The sequence below is a fragment of the Mustela nivalis genome (assembly GCF_964662115.1).
Source record: "Mustela nivalis genome assembly, chromosome: 3".
NCBI lineage: Eukaryota > Metazoa > Chordata > Mammalia > Carnivora > Mustelidae > Mustela > Mustela nivalis.
The window spans coordinates 43,866,376-43,887,754 of record NC_139022.1 but is presented as its reverse complement, the minus strand read 5'-3'; the positions used below and the strand labels follow the sequence as shown (position 1 = coordinate 43,887,754).

The 21,379-nt window shown below is 51.1% G+C and overlaps 1 protein-coding gene across 1 annotated transcript in view; it reads right to left on the bottom strand.

Moving 5' to 3' along the window:
* PRDM6 (PR/SET domain 6) overlaps nt 1-20,539 on the bottom strand; it is a 105,158-nt gene extending 84,619 nt beyond the window's left edge. The window contains exons 1-3 of the mRNA XM_082724361.1: nt 17,122-20,539; nt 16,042-16,639; nt 6,674-6,981 (exon numbers count right to left, since the gene is read on the bottom strand). Of these exons, the coding sequence (XP_082580487.1) occupies nt 6,674-6,981; nt 16,042-16,624 (891 nt within the window). The 5' untranslated portion in view covers nt 16,625-16,639; nt 17,122-20,539. The remainder of the gene's footprint in view (nt 1-6,673; nt 6,982-16,041; nt 16,640-17,121) is intronic.
* Between the last annotated feature and the right edge of the window lie 840 nt (nt 20,540-21,379).

The window sequence follows — 21,379 nt, the reverse complement described above, 5'->3', positions numbered from 1 at the left end:
GCTCAATCTCACTAACCTGACATTTATGGTGCGCTGATTGGCCTCTGTCAGTGGTGCTGGTTGTAAATTCACTTTGAAAAGCTTTGTGTTAACAGCCTTCAACCAGGCTCCAAGAAGAGGACGGCCTGACAATTGCTTGACCTCCTGCCCTTATTACAGTGAGTAAATCAGGGTTTGAGCCATTAGGCTGAAGCCTGGGGCCTACACAAAAAGGATTGACATGACAAAAGGTCAACCTCTGTCACACATGTGTAACAATTTGGATAATGGAATTCTGTAACTTATCTGAGCGAGGTGGCAAAGGCTTACAAGGGAAAGAATATTCTGCTCCGGCTTCTCTGGCTTTTATGCTAAGTAGCTATCCCGGAGCCTGTATTTCTTGTGTAAATACACAAGGAATGTCTGAACTCATGAAAGCTTGGAGCCTGGATGATTCGGGAGGGGGTGGGGGGGGAAGCAAGCGAGGAAGAGAGCAAGGCAGTCCTGCAGCGGGTCTAGGCTCGGCAGCACGAGGGGATGTGGGTATCGTGGACCTGACTCCTGATTAAGGAACAGGCCCTTTCTTGTATTCCATCAAATTGGGAAAAACCCGTCATATTATACGAGCGCCGTTACGTGATCTCCGGGTAACAAAAGACAGTTCCTCGGATAATTCAAGTGCTCGAAACGACACAGTAAAATAATAAAATAAAGAGGCTCCCCGCAGGTTCTTTGGGCCCAACGTGACCATAAACACATTTTCATCGGGCTCGCCTGCTACTGGGGGCGGGGGCGGGGGTGGCAGCAGGCTGAGTTTCTGACTTTAATTTCTTGACCCTATGGTTAAAGTCAGTGTGGAAAAAAGGGGAGAGAAAAAGCATAGGAGGTCAGGAAATATGCAGTTGTGACAAGACATACTTATGAGTTATTTCCTTTGCATGGACCAAATGCTATCAATAAGAGAAGCGATCTGTAAACAACAGATAAAATGAACTGACTAATGAGAAAAAGAGTCCTGAGATACAGAACACATCACTCTTCATAAAGTATTTGCAACTGAGGCCCTGTCACGTCACATGCATATTTGGATTAAACCTCACTCATGTGAGAATTTCCAAATGGCTGCTATCGACGTTGTTGTTTTGGTTTTTTGGGTTTTTTTTAAGCGGTATCAGTTTTGGACTTAAAAAACGAAGGGTGGCATTGGGCAGGGCGAGACATAAACCCTTTAAAAGAAGGACTTTCACAGGCCTCTGCAAAGCCGACTTGGAGCGCGAAGTTTTGATTTTTTAACACAATGCTGGAAACCATTCCAAGAGGCGGCAGATGGTTGTACAGTTTATGTAAAACTATAAAATGCTCGCACTCTATCAAATGGGCACCGCTATCACAGACATCTTCAAATCAAATGAGGCAAAGCTGAAGAGATACACCAGCTGTTCCTCTCCAAATTGAAGACATCATAGGAGTAGGACTCCAGTTTATTCTTAAGGAGAAATTATTTAGAGTTCATAAAATAGACATATTCAAAACCACGCTGACAAGCAGTCCATTATATGAAATGATAAATTACTAAGAAGCACAATTTCTAGTTCAATATGACTGGGAACGGCCACATAATTCTATCCCTTGGTGCTTTGGTGAATCAGGCCCAATGAGCCAAAGTCTGTAAAGCAAAACCGTGGGCTATGTAATTATAATACTATCACGGGAACAATTTTAAAATGATTTCAATCAAATTTTTAAGTGATTTTAATTTCATTTTAAATGATTAATTTTAAATTATTTTTTCAACATCTAAATATATATACAAGTGAGTACAGTACTCTACGTGGAATTGGGTGACGATTAAAAAAAATGTAAGTAATGCATTTAAAATATGAAGCCAATTCATTTCCTTCAAGTACCAATTGCCAGTGATGGTTCTGAAATATAAACATTTAGCAATGTGTAATATATTTTTAATATTGGTTTCATCAATGTCTTTTGACCTAAGCTAAATGGTAATGATGAAAAATCGACCATTTGCTTAGAAGCAAATCTCTTATTAAATCTAAAATATTATGGCATAAAATCAAACCACACAAAAAAAATGCCCCACATTATGTTATCCCCCCCTTGCTTTTCTGAAGAAAAATAATGAAGGTTTTCACATAGTGTAAATGAAAACAAGACACTGAAATTTACTGAGGCAAAGACAGATTCCATAAAATTAAAGCCTCCTCTAGTACCTTGACTGTAATCTTAACAAGTCACTACATTATTTCAATTAGCAGCGTAATTTTTCGAGGGTGAAAACAAGTTTATTTTGTCATTGTCCTTAAAATTCCCTGTCAAATCAGACTCTGATATAAAGGCCTGGGTAACTGTAGCCCATCTTAATTAAACTATACTTTATTTTAAACTTCCGGATTTTATATCCAATAGAATTTTAGGTTTGCACGACATACATTCCTCAGGTCCAGCCACATTAAATTCTGATGTTAAGCAGAAAGGGGAAACCATGTGCAACTAGATTAATTTATCTCAAGGGAAAAAGGGCACATTAATAATTGAGATAATGTTTTCATAAATGTTGAAATCAAACGTGCCTTTCACTTCTTTATTAGAAAACACATTAGAACAAAATTATCTCACTCTCATCAATAAGACCTAATTGCTGAGAAAGACTATGTTTTCTTTGCAAAATGTTCAGAAAGACGTTTCTCATTTTAGCCAAAGAGCTAGAAATATACCATGCATTCAAGTCTTGCTGGAATAAATGTATGTAAGCAAAAGCGAGTGATTGTTTAATCCATCCTGTAATGTTTTTGTTTTAAACTCAATGAATTTATTATTTTTTGTAAAACACATTAAAATCTGATTCTAAAAGAAACTGGCCAAAAAAAAAAAATGCGAGTAATTTGGCTTTTAGTTTTTTAATCTCCTTAAACTACAAAAGATAAAAAAAAAAAAAAAATCACCTAGGCATCCTGGCTTTAAAAAAAAGAGAAAGAAGAAAAAAAAAACTCCTAGAATTTCCCTTGGATACCCCCAAAGAGCCAAAATATATTGAAGGTAATGGAATGATATTGAACTTTCTTTAAATTGCTATATTTTTAAGAGCCAGGATTAGCACAAAGAAAATATTAACTAAAAGATGACAGCATACTGACAAAACAATCAAATAAGCTCCCCATGGCTGATGTATGTTAAATATTAAAAAGTAATTTTCTACAAAGAAAATAGAGCTTTTAATGATTAAACAAAAGCAGTAACTAAGGTGAATCTGATTGTTTCTGTAATAAGCCTTCATGTGTATAATAAAGTACAGCCATACTAAAAACAACGGGCTGTAAACTGAAACAAAAATCCATCATCTACTTGGAAACAGTGACGGGAAAAGATTAGCCATCCATTTATTGTACTGAAATAAAGATAAGTAACCCTGGTAAGATCCGCCAGGCCCCGAGTATTGAACTCTAAATATAAAGACATTTCTTCATCAGCAAGTGACTTGAAAAAAAATGTGAGCAAGAGAGACGATTCCAGTTGACTTTTAAAATGAAATGGTAACAATTCGACTGCTTTTAAGTTTTTAAAGATCTGCTTTATGTCGACCTGATAATCTGGAAGATGTCTAAAAGAATGTGTTTTGGGGGGTGCCTGGGTGGCTCAGTGGGTTGAGTCTCTGCCTTCGGCTCGGGTCATGATCTCGGGGTCCTGGGATCGAGCTCTGCTTCGGGCTCTCTGCTCGATGGGGGGCCTGCTTCCCCCTCTCTCTCTGCCTGCCTCTCTGCCTACTTGTGATCTCTCTCTCTCTCTCTGTCAAGTAAATAAAATCTTACGGAAAAAAAAAAGAATGTGTTTTTTCTAATGGATAATTATTACATGAGTCATTAAATAATTAGTGCCGAAAGTTTCCTATAGATCTACCGTGTATTCTGATGATGGAATCCTTCTTAATAGGAAGAATATGATGATGACAGCTTTTTCCACAAGAGAATTTAGGTCTGAAAGCAAAGACTAACATTTCAGGAACAATCTAACACTTAGACTCTCCTGTCGTAAATTTGACTAAATTCAAAGTGTCACGTTTCGTTAAAAAAAAAAATCATAAAGCTTAAAATTAAAAATAAACTCAGACTTCACGGCATAAAAATAATCATACGAATAAAAACCTGAAACCTACTAGAGTAAGTGTTTTATCTTACAAATGGACATTGGCCCTAAGTTACCTGGCCCTGCTCTGTCACATTTTATAGGTTCTCCCAGGAGACGGATACATTTTGCACAGCTGCAGTTTTGATCACTTTTAATATCCCTTCCATCCCGGCAATGTTTGCTTATTCTAATTGTTCTAACAGATGATAAAAATAAATAGATCATGTTCTGAATCTACAAGGAGGGATCTGGAGATGATTCAAGCATGCACACGCCCAGCAAGTCATCTAACACAGAACCAACTCACGTACCTAAAACAACAGTGAAGACGCAATATCTCTCCACTGAGGCATCAACAACATCACTCAATTCCCACTCTCCTTATTTCAACAGAATTTTAACTTAATCAAGTACAAGGAAAAGCACAAAAAGAAGGCTCTATACTTTTCGGTATGAATATGTATCATTACATTCTGTTCATGTGTAGTGATCTCCAGCCAACATCCCATTCATATCCAGATCCTTTCAAGCAAAACGAAACAATGAGCTATTGGGTTGTTGGGGTTTTGTTTTGTTTTATTTTGTTTTCATGTTTATGACTCCATCCCCTGACACACTAAAAATAGATGAACTCCAAACCTGGGGCATCAGAGGGCAATAGGACAGTGTTCAATTTTACCATTTGCAGATGGAACAAATCTGTACCCTTGAACAACTGCTTCACCGTCTCCTCGGAAAAGTATTGGCAGACCTTTAACTGTAGGGTATTAGAGCTCCTAATAACACTACTGGAACATGAAAAGTGCCTGGAAGTGTTTTATAAACTTTAAACCGCATTGGAGGTTACAACTAATTAGTCAGAAACAAAAACCAACTGGGAAATATTTCAAAACCAGATGCTTTGATTATTCCCCACTTGTCAGTTTTTCCAATCCAAAAAGCTCTAACTTCTAACCTGGCTCTACGTACCAAGCCATTTTCTCCTGCCGTTTTCCTATTTAAAAAATCTGTTAAAAAAAAGAAAGAAAGAAAGAAAAAAAGAAAGAAAGGCACTCTTTGGTGACACAAAGACGCCCAACATTTTCTTCCTTGCTCAAGAAATCCTATCCTGAAAGATTAAAAACGTGTCATTGTTTTTTCCAGTTTAGGAGCAAAATGGAACCTGGGAGCCTGGATAAGGGTGGGGTGTGTGGCCCATGGCCGCCATGTTACCATCTTGGCTCCTGGGCTGTGAGTTTAACCACTTAGCCCCCCCCCCCATCAAAGGGGGTTTTACCAGCTCAGGCCCCAGTGCCCCATGCTAAACTTCATGGAATGCCTGTGGAGACCAGATTTGTTTTTCACAACACTGTGTCTCCAGGGCCTAAGACGGTGCCGGCTGGAGGGCTCAACGAAAATCTGAGTGGGTTACTGAATCCCTCGAGTTTTAGTCAGCGACTAGGCGGCAGCTCACAGGGAGCATGCTGCCCATCCTGACAGGCCAGCAACCAAGTGTATGACACAATGAGTGTACGCAGAAATGACCCATTAACGGAGCCTTCAGGTCCTGGCCAAGCTGGCCTCTGGCACTTGACAGACTTTCTTTTCTGGCTACTCCCATTATATTGCCTGGCCTCTGTGAGATTTACACATGGCCCTAAGGGTAAGACTTCCACCATCCTGTATGTCAGAAATCACTCCATGGATGAGAGGTGGCTAAAGCTAGTTGGGGGGGCCCACCTATGGCTAAGAATCTGCCCCTTCAGCGCTGGATCTCAGAAATCAATGGTGAAGCTCTGAGAGAAATCTCAGATTAACATTTTTGAAATACACTGCTGATTTTTAAATAATAGCCTGAGGTAAGATTGTGCCACTGAAATAATATCATTAATTGGGCGATATCAAAGTGCTCCGAGTTTCCCTCTGTTTCGATTCTCTCTCTTGTGGAAGACTGCATGATTGTGCTTTGTCCGAGAAGAAGCAGAATTTGGGATTTTTCTGATTCATGAGGTAATTTTGCTTCCTTGGGACACTCTGAAAGTTATGAAACATGCCCCAGGCTCTCGAGTTCAGCATTAAGAAAAATGGTTTTATCTGAGAAAAGAAGCCTGACTCTCTTCCTCCCGTTTATGCTTATGTTCCTTCTTGCCCATTGCCTGAAACCATCCTGGAAGAGCTCGGAATGGGACACAAAATCCACCTAGCTTATACCCCAATGCCCCAGCTTCCTCTGCTCTGTCACCTCTGCTGGCTTCTTTTTTCTCTCAAGACCCAGGGAGACCAACAGTCAAATCCAACCCAGCTGGAACAGAAGTTTGTTACACACGGAAACCTGGAGGCCCTGTCTTCCCACTGGGTTCCTGCTGGGCCAGGCCAAAGTAGGCACCTCCTTTCTGCAGGTGCTATGGACACCTGGCACTTGCATGACCAGAGAAACCTATCTTCCACTGCCATCTGGAGAACAAGGGAGGCTCTCCCCAAAGCTGCTCCCCCCACCCCCCACCAAGGGCCAGGCTCTTCCCCTGCCAACGCTCCAAAGGGCTGGCAAGGTGCTGGGCCGAGAGGGGCTTACCTCCCAGAGATGCTGTGTGTTCCTCACTGCGCCCGCCTGCACCTTCTCGGGAGGCAGAAGGACGCCCTGGAAGGGCCCGATCCAGGTGCCCTGCTGGATCCTCTGCGCCGCGCAGATGCCGTAGGCCAGGCCGGGCACGGTGCTGGTGCACAGGCACACCTCCCGCGGCAGGTCCCGGAGCCACTCGGGCAGCTCCGGCGGGGGCGCGGCGGCCGCGGCACTGCTGGTGCCCACGAGCCGGCGCAGCGAGTGCAGCGGCCCGTGCATGGGACACTCGCCGTTGCGGTTGTCCGCACACATGTCGCAACCTGCCGGAGACGGGCGGGAGGGAGGGAAGGAAGAAGGTTAACCCGTCGCTCCAGGCGGCCCGTCCTCAGGGAGAGAGACCCCGAGACCACCCCATCCCCTCCCAGGAAGCCACCCGCCGAGTAAGCCCTGCAGGCCGCCCAGGCCACTGGGAAGGTGGGGAGAGGGAAATCGCCGCACCCAAATCAGCCCGGTAGGGGGCAACCCCCACCCCCACCCCCACTCCTGTCCTCTCCATCCCCCCCCACCCCTGCCCAAAAGGCTGGTGAGCTGGGTGTGGATGGTGTGGCTCTCGCTGAGAATCCCCCACGGCCTGCTTTCTACTCCTCGAGGTGCGTCTCTCTCTGCTTCTTCCCTTTTTTCTCTAGTCCCCTCTGCTCCTCTCCCCTGCTCCCAGAAGTCCTCTCTTGACCAGGGGTTTGCAGGTGTGTTTCTCACTGTGCCGGGAGCAGACCCCATCTCTTTCTCAACCTTCTGTCTCAGAGAGATTCTGCTTTGGTCACCCGAGTATAATTGGTTTTCTTCTTTCCACAATTCTAGAAGATCCTTCTAAAACCACTGGGGCAGGTGGGCTCCCCGCCTGGCACAGAGCGCCCTGCTTACTCCGTAGGGACCCACCCACCCCCTGGTGCCTGCATCAGAGCACAGAGTCACCGTGGCCCGCCCGGTGGCCTCCAGCACATCAGACACCGGCCAGTGAGGGCGCACTGGCACTGGGGTCCGTGATGGAGCCTGCTCTGGCCACGGGTGGAAAAAGGGGGACTGTTCTGCCAGGTTTGGAGTGTCTATGCTCGAGGGCAAGCTCTTCCCAGAAGCCAAAAAGGAATAAATTGCAAATTTAAGGATCAGGGTAACGGTTCAGCAGCGAGGTCCCCAACTCTTGCCCAGAGGGTTGATCCCCAAGGCTGCAAGCAATTCTCAGGACTTGTAAGCGAAGGAGAACTGTTGTGAACAAACCTCCCTCTCCGACGCTCCCCAGAGCAGCCAGCAGCGCAAGGGGACCCTCGCCCTCCCGCTGGGTCGGATGGCTGTGGATGCCCAGGGTCCCTGCTCTCGAACTGGATGGGAAAAGGCCAGGCGGCCACGGGAAGCAGGGCCTGCGGCGACCGCGCTGTCGGATCGCAGCGCCCTCCGGGTTATTAATGGGCCTGGCGGAGCCGCGGTGTCTGCGCCCCGGCCCTGCAGACCTGCCTCAGCGAGGCAGCCTCGGCGCCCTCCTGCGTGACCCAGCCTCCGCAGCCCAGCCTCCCTGGGGAGCCGCGGTGCCTCACCCCCTACCCAAGGGAGTCCCGTGGCTAGTGACAGACTGATGGACAGACGGACGAATGGCTGGAACTGGGGCACATTCAGAGCCTCCTAGCTCTTGCACCTGGCTTTGGTCACTGCCAGGCCTGGGGGATCGCTCTAAGTGTGTCCTATCCGTGCTAAGACAGAGGAAAGCCCAGGTAACCTTTGACAAAGAGAATCACTGAGGAATCTTCAAGGAAGGAACCCCTAAGGGTAACCCCGCCTCGGGGCTCACGAACCCTGGTTTTGACATTTGTTTCATCCCATTTCAGTGAAGAAGGGCTCCAGTCGGACATGCTTCTCCTCAGCCCCCTATCCCGCACTCTTCCCAAGAAAGCCCAAGAAATGCGGGACCCTCTGACTGCAGGGGTCAGACCCCTCCTGGAGGGGTCCCAGTCCCCCCAAGTGAAAAGCAGCAACCTGTTTCTACAGGTGGGGAAGTACCCATGCCTCTGGGCGTCCATCACACAAAGGCCCCCTCTCCCAGTAACACCAACTAATCCAAGGAGAGCATCAGGCTCTGCTTCTGACTTTAGAGCCTAGGTGGAAAGTATTCCTAACCTTACTATATGTCAGCCCTTCCAGAAACGCTTCACACATCCTCTCAAGCTTCTGACTGTGAAAAATGACAACTTCATGACAAGGGGGGAATGGAAAGAAAGAAAGATGATAAAAATCCAAAGTCACCCAGTGCCTATGCCATTCCAGACACCTATCCTGAACCAAATATCATATCATGATCCCCATTTTGCAGATGAGGTAATTTGAGGCTTCACGGGCAATTTTAATGAGACCAAGGATCAGAAACTAGAAAGTGGTAGGAAGATTCACAGTCAGGTTTGGATGACTTCAAAGCCTCCAGATCTAAAGATCTACGGAGACCAGTGAAAGCTGGGAGAGTTTTATACCCAAACACATCATCAATAGAACTGAAGTATTTCACCGAAAGCACTATTGGGGGGGGGGGGCACAACAATTGCTCTAACATCAGTGAATTGCAGAGATTTCTGCATCTCTCTCCCACACTTGGGTTTGGGGAGGTTCAACGTATCAGGAAGTGAACAGATGATACCCTGGATTCTGAATTTTAGTGTCTGACCTCAGAAATGACCTTTCAGCATCGTAGCAAAAACAGCTTAAAACAAACGGCAATAAGCAAAGGCAACACGCCCCGTAAAAAACAAAAATCAAATCACTCCAGGGAGCTGCTTAACTCCCTTTCCCTTTCTGGCTGACTCAACCAGGCACAGGGAAAGGAGCAAGAGCATTTGATATTCACTCCTCACCCGTCCACACCAGAGATCCTGTCAACTTCCCACATCTCCGCAACTTGTACTATCAGACCAAATATATCAGTAATAAAATAAGGAGGAAAAATACCAACTCCGGCCACCACCCCCACAGACAGCAAACACACTCCCCATATTTGTTACACAGGATAAAACAGTGGCTAGCCCTTCCTCCAAGCGGTCCTCCAAAACTCTCTTCTACCTAAGTTTCAACAGTCTCCAGCGGTGTTGAAAAACTTAATAGCAGCATTTTGCTTTAGAAAAAGCAGAGTTTCTCCCAATATGTAGAAGACTACTGGTGCGTGAAGTCCACAGCAGCGAAAGGAGGCCAATTCACTTCAATTACATGAGTCTTAACTGATAAACCACCTCATGCTTCCATCAAAATATTCTGCTGGAGAAGTTGACCAATGCTATCCAATTACATCTTATATCTTGTTGTTTTTTTAATACACAAAACCTCTGCCATTGAAAACACCTGGCCTCTAACTCTCTTACACAGCCCAGAGTCCCAGAGGACTGTGAAGATGCTCCAGACAAGTTGTTATTACTCAGGGGTTGAGAAAAGCGGCACAGTGAGACAAACATTCTAGCAGAGTGTTTTCTAGAGAAGAGCCATAAACACCTATAAGAGGAGGTCTGAGGGACAAGCCGACTAGATGCCCCAACTGCACCCCTCCAAAATGTATATCACACATACATTACACACAACATTCCACGCCAGGAAATACATAATACAAGTCTATTTGTATTCACAAAGAGTAAGCAAATAAACGTTCTTGGGTTATCTTAAAATAAAAGGGTAATTTTCCGTAAGTCCCTAATTATTATTTGTAAAGTGTTTTCTATATCTGTGAGAAACATAATCAGAAATCTCGAAGCAAGATACTGTGCAATGCTATTTCTAGGATTAGGCAATAGGAGAGATCATGGTCCCTCCCTCCTCTGTCTCTCGTAGCTCTGTCAGTGCTCCTGTTTCTGCTCCTGTCCCTGAATGAGAGGAGGGAACACCAGGTTACAGACTGAATTCACCCCCTGACTTGGGAAGGCCAGGCCAAGTGTAACGAAAAGCAGACTTTGACTCTTCATTTCATACCCTTGTGTACTGTTGGGAGTATTTTTCCCACGACACATACAACTTTTGCAACTAAAAACGGAGCTATTTGAAGGTAAAGGGGGCCAAAGCAGGCCACGGTTTTCTTTCCTGGTGTTTTCACTTCGCGTTCTAGGAAAGGTGAAATTTAAAACGTTTCGGGCCTTCTTTGCTGTCTGGGGAGGCTGACGGAGGCGTGTGGGCCCCCGGCAGAGCCAGGACCCGCGGGGAAAACCCCCACCACACCAAGCCTCGGCTCCACGACACCGCTAGGCCTCCGCCTGCCCTCACTCATCCTCTGGAAAGGACACCGAGATGCGGCTGAGAAGCCTGCCTCCCCGCCTGGGCGGCAGTAACAGCCAAGCTATAAATCGTCCCCGACCGCTGGGGAGGTCGTGGCCCCCAGGCCCGCAGGCCGAGCCCGGCGGGGCGGGCGCCCATCGATCCCGGCCGGCGAAGCGCCCCGGGAGTGCCGCCTGCTGGTAGCGGCGTGCGCGCTCTGGGCGCGGGCGCGGGGTTGCCGGGGTCCGGAGCCTGGGGGCAAGCAGGGCGCCGCGGCCGGAGGCTCCCACACCGGGGTGCACGCCCCCGGCCTCCAGCCTGCGCTCTGCCGCCAGCCTTCGCGCGCCAGGGGCTAGACGGGACGGGGCGGAGGGCCAGGCCCAGGCCGGCTGGAGGCCCGGCACCCCAGTCCGAACCTTGAAGGCCTCGGCCCCTCCCTGCCAGCCGGGGGCTCCCCGACGAGACCTAAGTGGCCGCGACACCGCCCCCTCCCCGCGGCTGCTCGGCCTCCACCCCACTGGGGCCTTTCGGGCTCCCGGGAGAGGCCCCGGAGGCGCGTCCAGAAGGCGAGGCAGGCTAGCCCCGGCCGCCGGTGAGGGGAGCCGACTGTGGGCGCGCGGAACCTTCTGGAGCGCTCAGTCTCGGCGAGTTTAAAGCTCCCGGCGAAATCGCGCAGGCACAGGGCTTCCCCCGCGCCGCCTGGCTGCCGGCTTGGCCCAGGGACCAAGAGCGCGAGACAAAAGGGGGAGGAACAGAAAGGGGGGGGGGGACGCAATGTGGATTTTACTTGTCTTCCGATGACTGTATTAATAAATTAAATGGGAGCGCCGGGGGGTGCGGGCGGGAGAATATTGCGCCGAGATAAACCTGGCTGGCCCCTGCCCCTGTGAGGCGGCCATACACAACACAGAGATGATGAATAGGACGGAGAGAAGATCGAAGCGGGCCTGGGCTGGCTCCACTCTCCCCTACAAAACCATAGGGCAATTAATTGTGGCTTGTCCCCTCATCCTTCATCTCCTGGTGGCACATATCGATGGAGATTACTGCTGATGGACCATTTTATCACCTTAAATAAACAGTCGCCACCTCTTCTAACCTCAATCTAATATATGGCTCTATGTTCAGTTTCAGGGCGCTAGATAACGAATGATGTAAAATAGCTAAATCATGTGTGTTACGGGATGGGGCTGGGCCTGCACACAAAAAGAGAGAAAAGAGAAAAAGAAAAATAGAACACGAAAGCCCACACGCTGGCTCCCAGCCTCCCTCCCACCAGGGACTAGGTCTGAAATCTAAGTCGCTGGCGGCTGACAGCGGGGACGCTGGGCAGGAGCAGCGGAGCCTGGGCCTCAGTGGCAGGAAGACCCCACTGCGGGGTTACTGGGCTCGGGAGCTCCCCCAAATAGGACCTGCGTTTCCCAGCTGGATGGGAGGAGACTGGGGCAGGTCTGACAGTACCCTCCTTTTAGTGCGCTCTTCCCGGGGTCTCTCTCTAACGCTACTGGACAAACCCCAGATTCCCTTCTCTTACAAAGCCCCACTCCCCTAGCCCTTGGAAAGGGTGGTGCTACCAAGATAAAAGCCTCGGGCCCCACTCTGACACCTGAGCACCTGCCAGTGCTGTTCCCTCCACTGTTCCCTGCATAGCAAGGCTTCCCCAACCTGCAAGGAGGAAGAGACCTCCAGCTGGGGAAGTTGCAAAGCATCCCCATCCCACGTGCAAAGACCCCCCCAGGGAGGACTTAGCTGCCAACTCCCTCCCAGATGGAAAAAAGGAACACCTCCCCTGAATGGTCTGCAAAGGCAATCAGCCAGACCAGAGACACTGCCTGGTATCATTCGTACAAACACCAGGGGCGCCCTGTGGCCGCCTTTCCCTACCTTCCAAGAGGAGTGACGGGGTCTCAAGCAAGGCACCAGCTCCCCGAACTGAGAAGAGGCAACAGCAGAGGAGACTGACCTAATCAGTGGCTTTAGGCAACCAGGCAGCAAATATGGGCTTACGGTAATACAAGACACGGAAGAAAGGCCCCGTCTTCCATTTCTGTTATACCACCGCCCACCGGGATTAGGGAGGTGAAAAAAAGGCAAATAGGCATTCAGAGAGTCAGGGGAAAGTGTACTTCCATGGTGATATAAACCCACAGGGATAAGAGAAATATATGGGAAGAGTTCACCCCAGCCAGCATATACAGTGTCTGCTGTTTTTAAGTCCTTTCGTGTTAAAGCAAACTACAGGACCCTCCGCTATGCCTTAACTGTGGTCTTGGCCAAAGATGCCAATAAAGTTTCAAGGTGAAGCGAGTGTTAATGATTCACACGTGTTACTGGGTTGTTGCTCCCAAGCAAAGAGGGACTCTTGTACAGGAAAGAGAATTGAGGGGGTCCCTTTCTTAACCTTGTAAGAGAAAGAAAATGACTCAACATCCTTTTAAATACAAGATAATAAAATAAAGCAATGTGGAGTGGTCACTTCACAGATTGCTTCCACAAGCAGATGGCAAGAACCTAAAAGGTTCCTAGTTTTCCTAGTTAGGAAAGTATGTGCAGGGGAGAAAAATTAACAGATGCTTTCCTTCTCGGCAGCCCCTCACCCCACCCCATGTCACCCCCACCCTCATACAACCTGGGAATAAGCAGCAGCTCTGGTTTTCACCACCTTTCCAGTAACAGACCAACTTACCCCGCCAAGGGGGGGCCCAAAGTTTGCATTTCTTTGTTTTGTATTTCGATTTTGTTTTGACCCCCTCTCCGCCCCCCTCCCCCAGATTAAACCCAAGCACTTCTCACTCTATCTTTGGAAAACACATCCCAAAGTACACAATGAGTGTGTACTCTGGCCCAGAGAAGTTTCTGGAAGGATGGCAGGCCCGCTCGGCCAGCATTACACAAAGCTACCTCAGCTTTCCATTTTCTTTCTCAAAGGCCCTTTAATTAGGAAACAACGAGAAGTGCAACCTCTAATAGGACAAATTGCCTTTCTCTGCCTTCTGTGGTCCGCCCCGCACTCTGCACAGGGAAGCAGTTCAGTCAGTCGACTTAAAAGGGGATACCGGATGATTAACACAATGGGAATAATTTAAATAAATCATAATCCATTTCCTCCGTCCAGAGGAAAATGTTACCTGGATGATCAGATGGCTCAATAGCCACATATTAATTAGCAATCTCTCCCAATTCTTTCTCAGATTAATCTAGGTTTTCTTCTGAAAATGCACTGAACCTTAAGACTGCACTGTGAACAATACAGGATCCCAGGGCACAGCCAGAGGTCTAGGGTGCTGCTGCTGCCATCTTTTCCGACACTCGTTTAATTCAGCAGAGAAACTGCAAGTTTGATGAGGCACGTTCAGGCCACAATGACTGTATTTCAGAACTGTCTTTTCCAAAGCATTTCTTGCCTTTTTAATTTCCATTAAAAAAAAAAAAGAACTGTTTATGAAAACAACATATTCAAGAAATTCAGGAGGAAGAGAAGTGGGTTTTTAAAAAAAAAATCCATTAGGACAATATAATTTTATCAAATCTTCTAAAGTTCCAAAATACACACCTCTTCTTAACAGCAGAGCAAATTCGAGGAGAAACCCTCATTTTAAACCAATACTTTACCCTCAAGCTCTGAAGAGGGAAAAAGTAAATATAACTGCTCTTTTTTGTTAGTAATAATTATCTCCATCAGAAAAACGATCCCCATCCCTTATGAAAAGACTGAAATATCGCCATCCCTAGGCTCGTGTCTAGCATATCCTCATCAAAGTAATTACTCTGGGAGTCCTTTAGCGCAAACCTGTAGTTATTTTGCTTTTACAACGAATTAAGAAGTTCAGGAAATTAAGAAGTTCAGGGAGCGGTAGACATTCTACAGGAAGGGGCTTATTCAAAATAGAGTAATTATACGTGTTTATCATCAACTTTCCTCCTGCAGGAACTAAAGGAAGGAATGAGATGAAAAGGGCCAAGTGAGCGCTGAGCTTTCAAATCCTCTACTGCTTTCAACTTGACTCTCTTTTCCTTTAATATTCTCTCCAGAGATCTCTGGAACTGTATGGAGCACCTACACCAATGCCTTAGGTGTTCACATCGTAACTTCTGACACTACCAAAAAGAACTGGGTGTACAGCAATGCATATTCTTGGCCTTCATTTAGCCTTTTGTTGCAAGACCTCAAAACAGAGCTTGTACTTGTGAGCAGCGTTTGAAACTCTGAATATAGGCATAGACGAAGCTAGAAGAGACTCTCGAGCTCTAATTAGGCTTTTGCCTAATTTTTGAATTAGGCATTTGCCCTTTACTGGGCAACAAGGAGACTACACTGCTAATACTAAACCACTGCCACAATCATTAAAACAAAATAAAATAAGTAAATCAACAAGCCTGCCTACGGATTGCGAATGTTTAAACGATCTCGGGTGCAGGGAGAACGCGGGATCCGCAGGGAACGACCCCACCCTGCAGTCGGAAATGTTTTCTCATTAAGCAGCTGGCAATTTTTCTTTTTCTCCTTTCTAAATAAATAGAAGACCTAATAATAATGCCTGCCTGCAAGAAGAAACTGACCCAGTGTCATCCAAAATTCCTACTCCAGCGGCTTTTTGTCCCCTGACAACCCGGCTGCCCGAAAATAAGCAGATGAAGTTAACTCCAGAAGCAAGATATGGAGAAGGAGACACAAGCCCTGGAATTCACGGTCCCCAGAAAAACTGAGCGTCCCTCTCGCGTCCCACTGAGGCCAAGCTAAGCCCCCGCGTGCGCTGCTCGTACCCGCCAGGCCCGGGGCACAATCCCACAGGAGGCCAGAGATCTGTGTGCCCGGTCCTCGAGCAGCTCGGGTTTAAATACGCCGGGCTGCGAAGCAGGGAATGAGGGGGGAAGGAAAAGGGAACCCCGAAGTGCCACCCGGCTTCCCATACGTTCTCTCGCTTTCTCTAACGAAAAATTTTTGCCACAATGGTCTGAGAGATGCAGAGCCGCGGCCTGGACCAGCCCCCCCCCCCAACACCCCAGGAGTCCCAGCTCGGCTCATCCGCCCGCTTCCCCGCTTCCCCGCTGGGCGCCCGCGCTCGACGGCGCCCGCGCCCCTGGAGAGCGCGCGGGCTGCAGCTACGTACGGTTGTTGGGGTCGCTGGTGTGCTGGTTGAGCGGGATGATCTCCATGCGCTGCTGGCCGTACAGGTAATAGTCCAGCTCCTCCGCGCTGCAGCGGAAGCGCGGGCCGCCCCGCAGGTCCCCGCCGCTGCCGCCGCACTTGGAAGGGCCCGGGCCCGAGGCAGCGCCGAGGCACAGGTCCTTGGGGGGTAGCGGCTCCGCGGCGACGGCGGCGGCGGCCAGAGGCGCGAACACCGGCAGCTGCGCCACGGGCAGGGCCGAGAGACCAGCCAGCGCGGCGGCGGCGGCCGCTGCGGCGGCGCAAGAGGAGGCAGAGGAGGCCGAAGTGGAGGAGGACGCCGGAGTGGAGGAGGCAGAGGAGAGCGAGGCGGGCCGCGGGCGCAAGCTGTCCGGCGGAGGCTCTGCGCGCTCCGGAGGCGGCGGCGGCGGCTGGAGAGGCTGCGGCGCGCCCAAGGGACCCGCGGCGCCGCCGCCCTTGAGCGGGCCGCCGCTGCCGCCGTGCGGGAAGAGTTGCTGCCAGTGCTGCAGATAGGCTGGGTCCACTTTGAGAAAGGCCGAGCCGCCGGGGTCTCCCGGCTTCAGCATGTCCGACCTCTCAAGCTGGGGGCAGAGGGTAGAAAGGAGGGTGCGCGTGAGTCGGGCCCCAGGGCCGGGGAGGATGACCGCCCAGACCCCGGAGCGAGAGCTGAACTCCGGGCTCCGCCTGCTGCCGCCCGGCGCCGCGGCTCCCTCTTTCCAACTCCGCTAGGGCGCAAAGTTTACTCTGAAGCCGCGGCGCCGATCGAAGGGAGCTCCGTGCAGCCCGCCTTGCTTCCGACCCGGGGCGCCCAGCTCCCGGCCGGCAAGTTGAAGCCCGGCGCAAGGGCGCGAGGGCGCTCGCCCGCACAACTCGGCGGCAGGAGGTAGCCCCCGCTGTCCGCCGGCGCCCGGAGCCGACCGAGCCGGAGTGGCGCAGCGCCGGAGCCTCGTTGGCCTCCGGCGCCAGGAGGCGGGACAGTCTCGCCCCCCGCCCCTAGCCCAGGATCTCCAGCTTCCTACCCAGGAGGCCCAAGACCCCCAGCCCTAGACAAGCCTCGCCTTACCTGGAAACTCGGAACTGCCGGCGGGTGCGTGGGTGCGTGCGTGCGTGTGTGTCCGTGAGCGCGCGGGAGAGTGTGCGTCCCGGCTGCGCTGCGCTACATGCCCCTGCGCGGCGGAGAAGGAAAGCCCTTGATGTGGTCCCGCAGCCTCAAACCCTCCCTGGTCTCTAGGGACGGGCGCGGAGGCCGGCGGAGCGCGCTGGAGCAGTTCAACCGAGTGCGCGGGAGCGCGGGCCGGCCCGGGCGCGGATCCGAGCCCCGGTAGGCTGCTGCGCTCGGCCGCGGCCGCGTCCCGGTCCCTCAGCTCCACGCTCTGGCAGCCTCCCGGCTGGACACGTGGGTTTTACGACAGCACAAAATACAAAAGTGTGTGCGTGCGTGCGTGTGTGTGTGTGTGTGTGTGTGAGTGAGAGAGAGAGAGAGAGAGAGAGAGAGAGAGAGAGGAGGGCGGGAGAGAGAGAGAAAAAGAGAGAAAGAGGGAGAGAGACAGAGGTAGGGAGTCGGGGGAGGAGGGAGGCAGGCCAGAATCACGGAGGGGAGGGGGTAAGAAGGAAGTTCTAAAGGCTGGATCCACACGCGGCTGGCGCGCCTCTCCCGCACAGCTACCTCCTCGGCCCTCCCACCCAGCCACCCGGGCCCCCGCCCGGTTTTGGCGTGACGTCTCGCTCTCGCTTGTTGTCTCTTTCTGCCCATGATAAGTCTTTTCGAGGTGCCAGCTCACGGCCCTGATCTTGCAAGCAGTGGAAACGCGGAAACCGGGATGCATCTCCGCACGCACTCGGGTATCCGCTCTGGAGCAGGCGCGCCCAAACCGCGAGGGGACCAAGTCCCACTACCGGGTTTGTGCTTTTACCCCGCTCAGTGTTTGCAGGAGTACTGTTGGGTGCCAGAATCTACTAGCCTGCCACGCAACTTCCCACAGAAATCCTGGCGTGGAGAGGCCGGGGCAGGGCGGGTTGCGCGCTGGTATGAAAGCCTCAGGCTGCAGACGAGGAGACGGGCTTTGGTGAGCTGGGAGGCGTGAGACCGAGGGTCTCTAATGGGCACCTAGTGCTGGCGGGACTCAAGTCTGTTTTCATAGCCGGGGAGGCGGCCACAGCGGAGTCTCACCGGGCTTAGCGCTAAGCCCACCCACTCTCCAGTTGTCTCCCTGGGGGGCTCTTCTCCGTGTGGGCATCGGAGGCAAGTATCCCCAGCTCTCTTCACGGTGTTAAACTGCTCTCGACGCCTGCGAAGCTTGTTTGCCCTTGACTGTTAGGGGCTGCCCCCGGTGGCGGCGGGGGGCGGGGGGGTGGAGCGGGGAGCGGTGTGTCTTGTAGGAGGTTCTTGCCGCAAACTTGGTATCCGGTGTGCGGGCTGGGAGAGCAGCCCCACCTCCACCCTGACCGCTCCGGGTGCCTTGGGGCCGCGAGGCTACCCTTCCCTGCGCGGTCTCACATCCACGAATTGGGCACAGGCCCCCAGTTCCTCCAGGAACCCGCAGAGCTCCGTGGGGGTAGGGTTCGGACGGGGGCGGTGGGGGGAGGGTTGTGAAATTGACCGGCTCAGGCGCTTTCCCATGCTGGAGTTGTGTCCACACTCAAAGAGAAGAAATGACATTTGTCTTTCCCCAAACAAGCCAACTTACTTAGCACCCGCCACTCTGAACAATTGATAGCCACTCTTCCCTGATTTCTGCTTGTTTCTTTTTGTCTTCCCACCACTCATTTCGTCTGAGCCTGGGAACCGCGCTGTTTAGACTTTGTCCGGGTCTCACGCAGGATTGCTTCGACGCTGGTTGGAACAGAGTTGGACCGACAATGTTTTGACTGGCGTCGTTGTGACAAGGTCATCAGTCATTCTTGGATAGATTGATAGTACCCAAGTTTAAGGCCAACACCACGAGGGAAAACCCACGTGCTGTGGGCCCCGAGGCTAACCGAGCAGTCTGCGCGGGCTTTGAACAACTCCATCGGGAGGAGAGTAGGAAGTTCCAGGCCCGTTTCAATCCACTTGCTGGAAGAACTGCCGAAGAGAAGCGGTAGGGCCTCGGGAAAAGGGGCAAGCAAGCTCTCTTTCTCACACTCTGCTGGTTCCTTGCTGGATCTCTGGAGAGACTGGGAGCACGGGGGAAGGGAGCGCGGACACCGCCGGCAGCGGCCCCGCCGCCTTCTTGTTTAGAGCCAAGCCGGCTGCGCACGAGCGTTTGGTAACCCGGGACTGGCCTTCTCTGAGAACTCCTCCCCATACCGCCACCCCCAAACACACTGGAAATTATCGAGATTTTCGGACGCCAGTTGCAGGAACTGCTCCCAAGACCTCCTGGCGCCCATACCCTGGGAAGCCAGGGGTTTGCCTTTCTAGGAAGATTAGGGGATCGGTTCACGAGAGCCTCGGATTGGCCAGGCGCGGGTAGGAGCTTCCACTATGTTTATTCTGCCCAGCAGCCCCGCGGAGAGAGCGTTACCATTAACCCCATGTTACAGATGGGGACACTGAGGCTCAGAAACTAGGTTGCCTCAGGTCACACCGTTGTTGAGTGCTGGAAACCGGGCCAATGAGGCACCACGTGTACTCTCCTGCCCACCCTAGTCCAACCTCTCCCCTCACCTTCCAGACTGACGCCAGAGGGGTGTCTGGTACTTCGAGGGAGATTTGGCTCCCCTTGCCTTGTGGGGGTCAAGGGGAGAAACAGAGACTGCAACGGAGCCTCGGTCCGTCCCTATGCCAGGATGTGGTGTCCCTGACTCATCAGGTTCGACGGGGCCCTAGGGTGCAAAGGCCTTAGAGAACATGCGTGAAGGAGGCGGTTAAAAGTTAGAGTGGGCGCTCTGAAGGCCGGGGACTCCAGGGGCGCAAGACCAGATTTGGAGCCAAGTGCATTGAGAGTCTGAGCATTCCCCAGCGCCTCCCCAGGGGGCCCACGACTCGGGGTCGGGGTGCTGCTGGCACCCAGATGAGGCCGGAGGGGCTGGGCTGGGGCCGAGGTCAGCGTGGCCCCACCACCCGCGGGCGCAGAGCTGCGTCTGCCGGTCCTGGGGCGCTCAGTGCCGGGTGGAGTCCGCCGCCCACCTACCCAGCTGAGCCCGGGCCCCTCGGGCTCGCCGCCTCCCTGGCACATCTCCTCCCGGGGTCTTAGAAAGCGAGCCCACCGGCCGGAAGGACAGGCGCCCCTCAAATCTGCTCCCCTGCTCTTCATTATTTAGAAGACGACCGCGGAAACAAATCACTTGCACCACTTAGGAAGCGATCAAACCTTTATAAAAATCCATCGCTCCCAAATCGATGGACGAATATTTGCTGGGAATTTGTTCCAGAGGAATAAATAAGGAGCGTGAGTGTATTAAATGCAAACGGGGGGACACGGTGGTGTTTTTCTTCATTGATTAATGACCTCTAAAATAAAACAAGTGGGAAGAGGAGTCGGGATCGATAAATTAACTACCCAAATTCATCATTTTCTCGAGCAATTTTTTTCCCCTGAAAATTATCCTTGGGAAGCCCATTGCACCCCGAGCTGGGAGGGGAAGACGGGAGCTGGAGGCGGAAGCAGGCGGGAGTGGCAGGGAAGGGCAGGAAAACTAGAAGAGGAGTCGGTCAGGGAGACCCTCTATCTGATTTCGTTTGACATACAATTTTAAAGTTTGCCTTTCATATTAATTATATATATTTTTTTCCTGATGGAGGAGGGGAACAAATGGTCCGCTGCCTTTGACAGGACTCCAATAAAGGATTCAGCAGCTCTCCTGTCTGCCCTCGGCGCTCCCGCTTCTAGGTTTAAGGTCATGGATGGCTGAGTTAATAATTCATTAATATAGACATTTATTCAGAAGGGTTCTCTGAGACCCGCTCTCCCGCCTCCTCCCGGAGATTTATTTTCCTGGGAAATGGAGGGGGGGGGTTGGGCTGCAGGTGAAAGGAGGGAGAAGGAGAAAAATGGAAATGAAGGGAGAGCTGGTCCCAGCTAGGAGGAATCTTTATTTAGCCAGATTCGTGGACAGGTCCCTCCAGCCTGCTGACAAAAACTTGGTAGAAAATGTGGCATCCAAACAGCCCAGGGACTCTGGCCTCCAGCAGTCCTCCTGCCACTGTAGACATTGCCTTATTCACAAAGCCCCCTTCCTCCAGCTTGAAGATCTGGAAGAGCCATCCGAGGACCCTGGAATGCAGGCAAAAGGGAGAAATCTCTGGAAAGAGATGATCCTACCCCCTTACCCCCTACCCCCGCCAGCTCCTAGGAAGTTCCCAAAGGAGGAGCTTTGCAACTTGCACCCATGTCAAA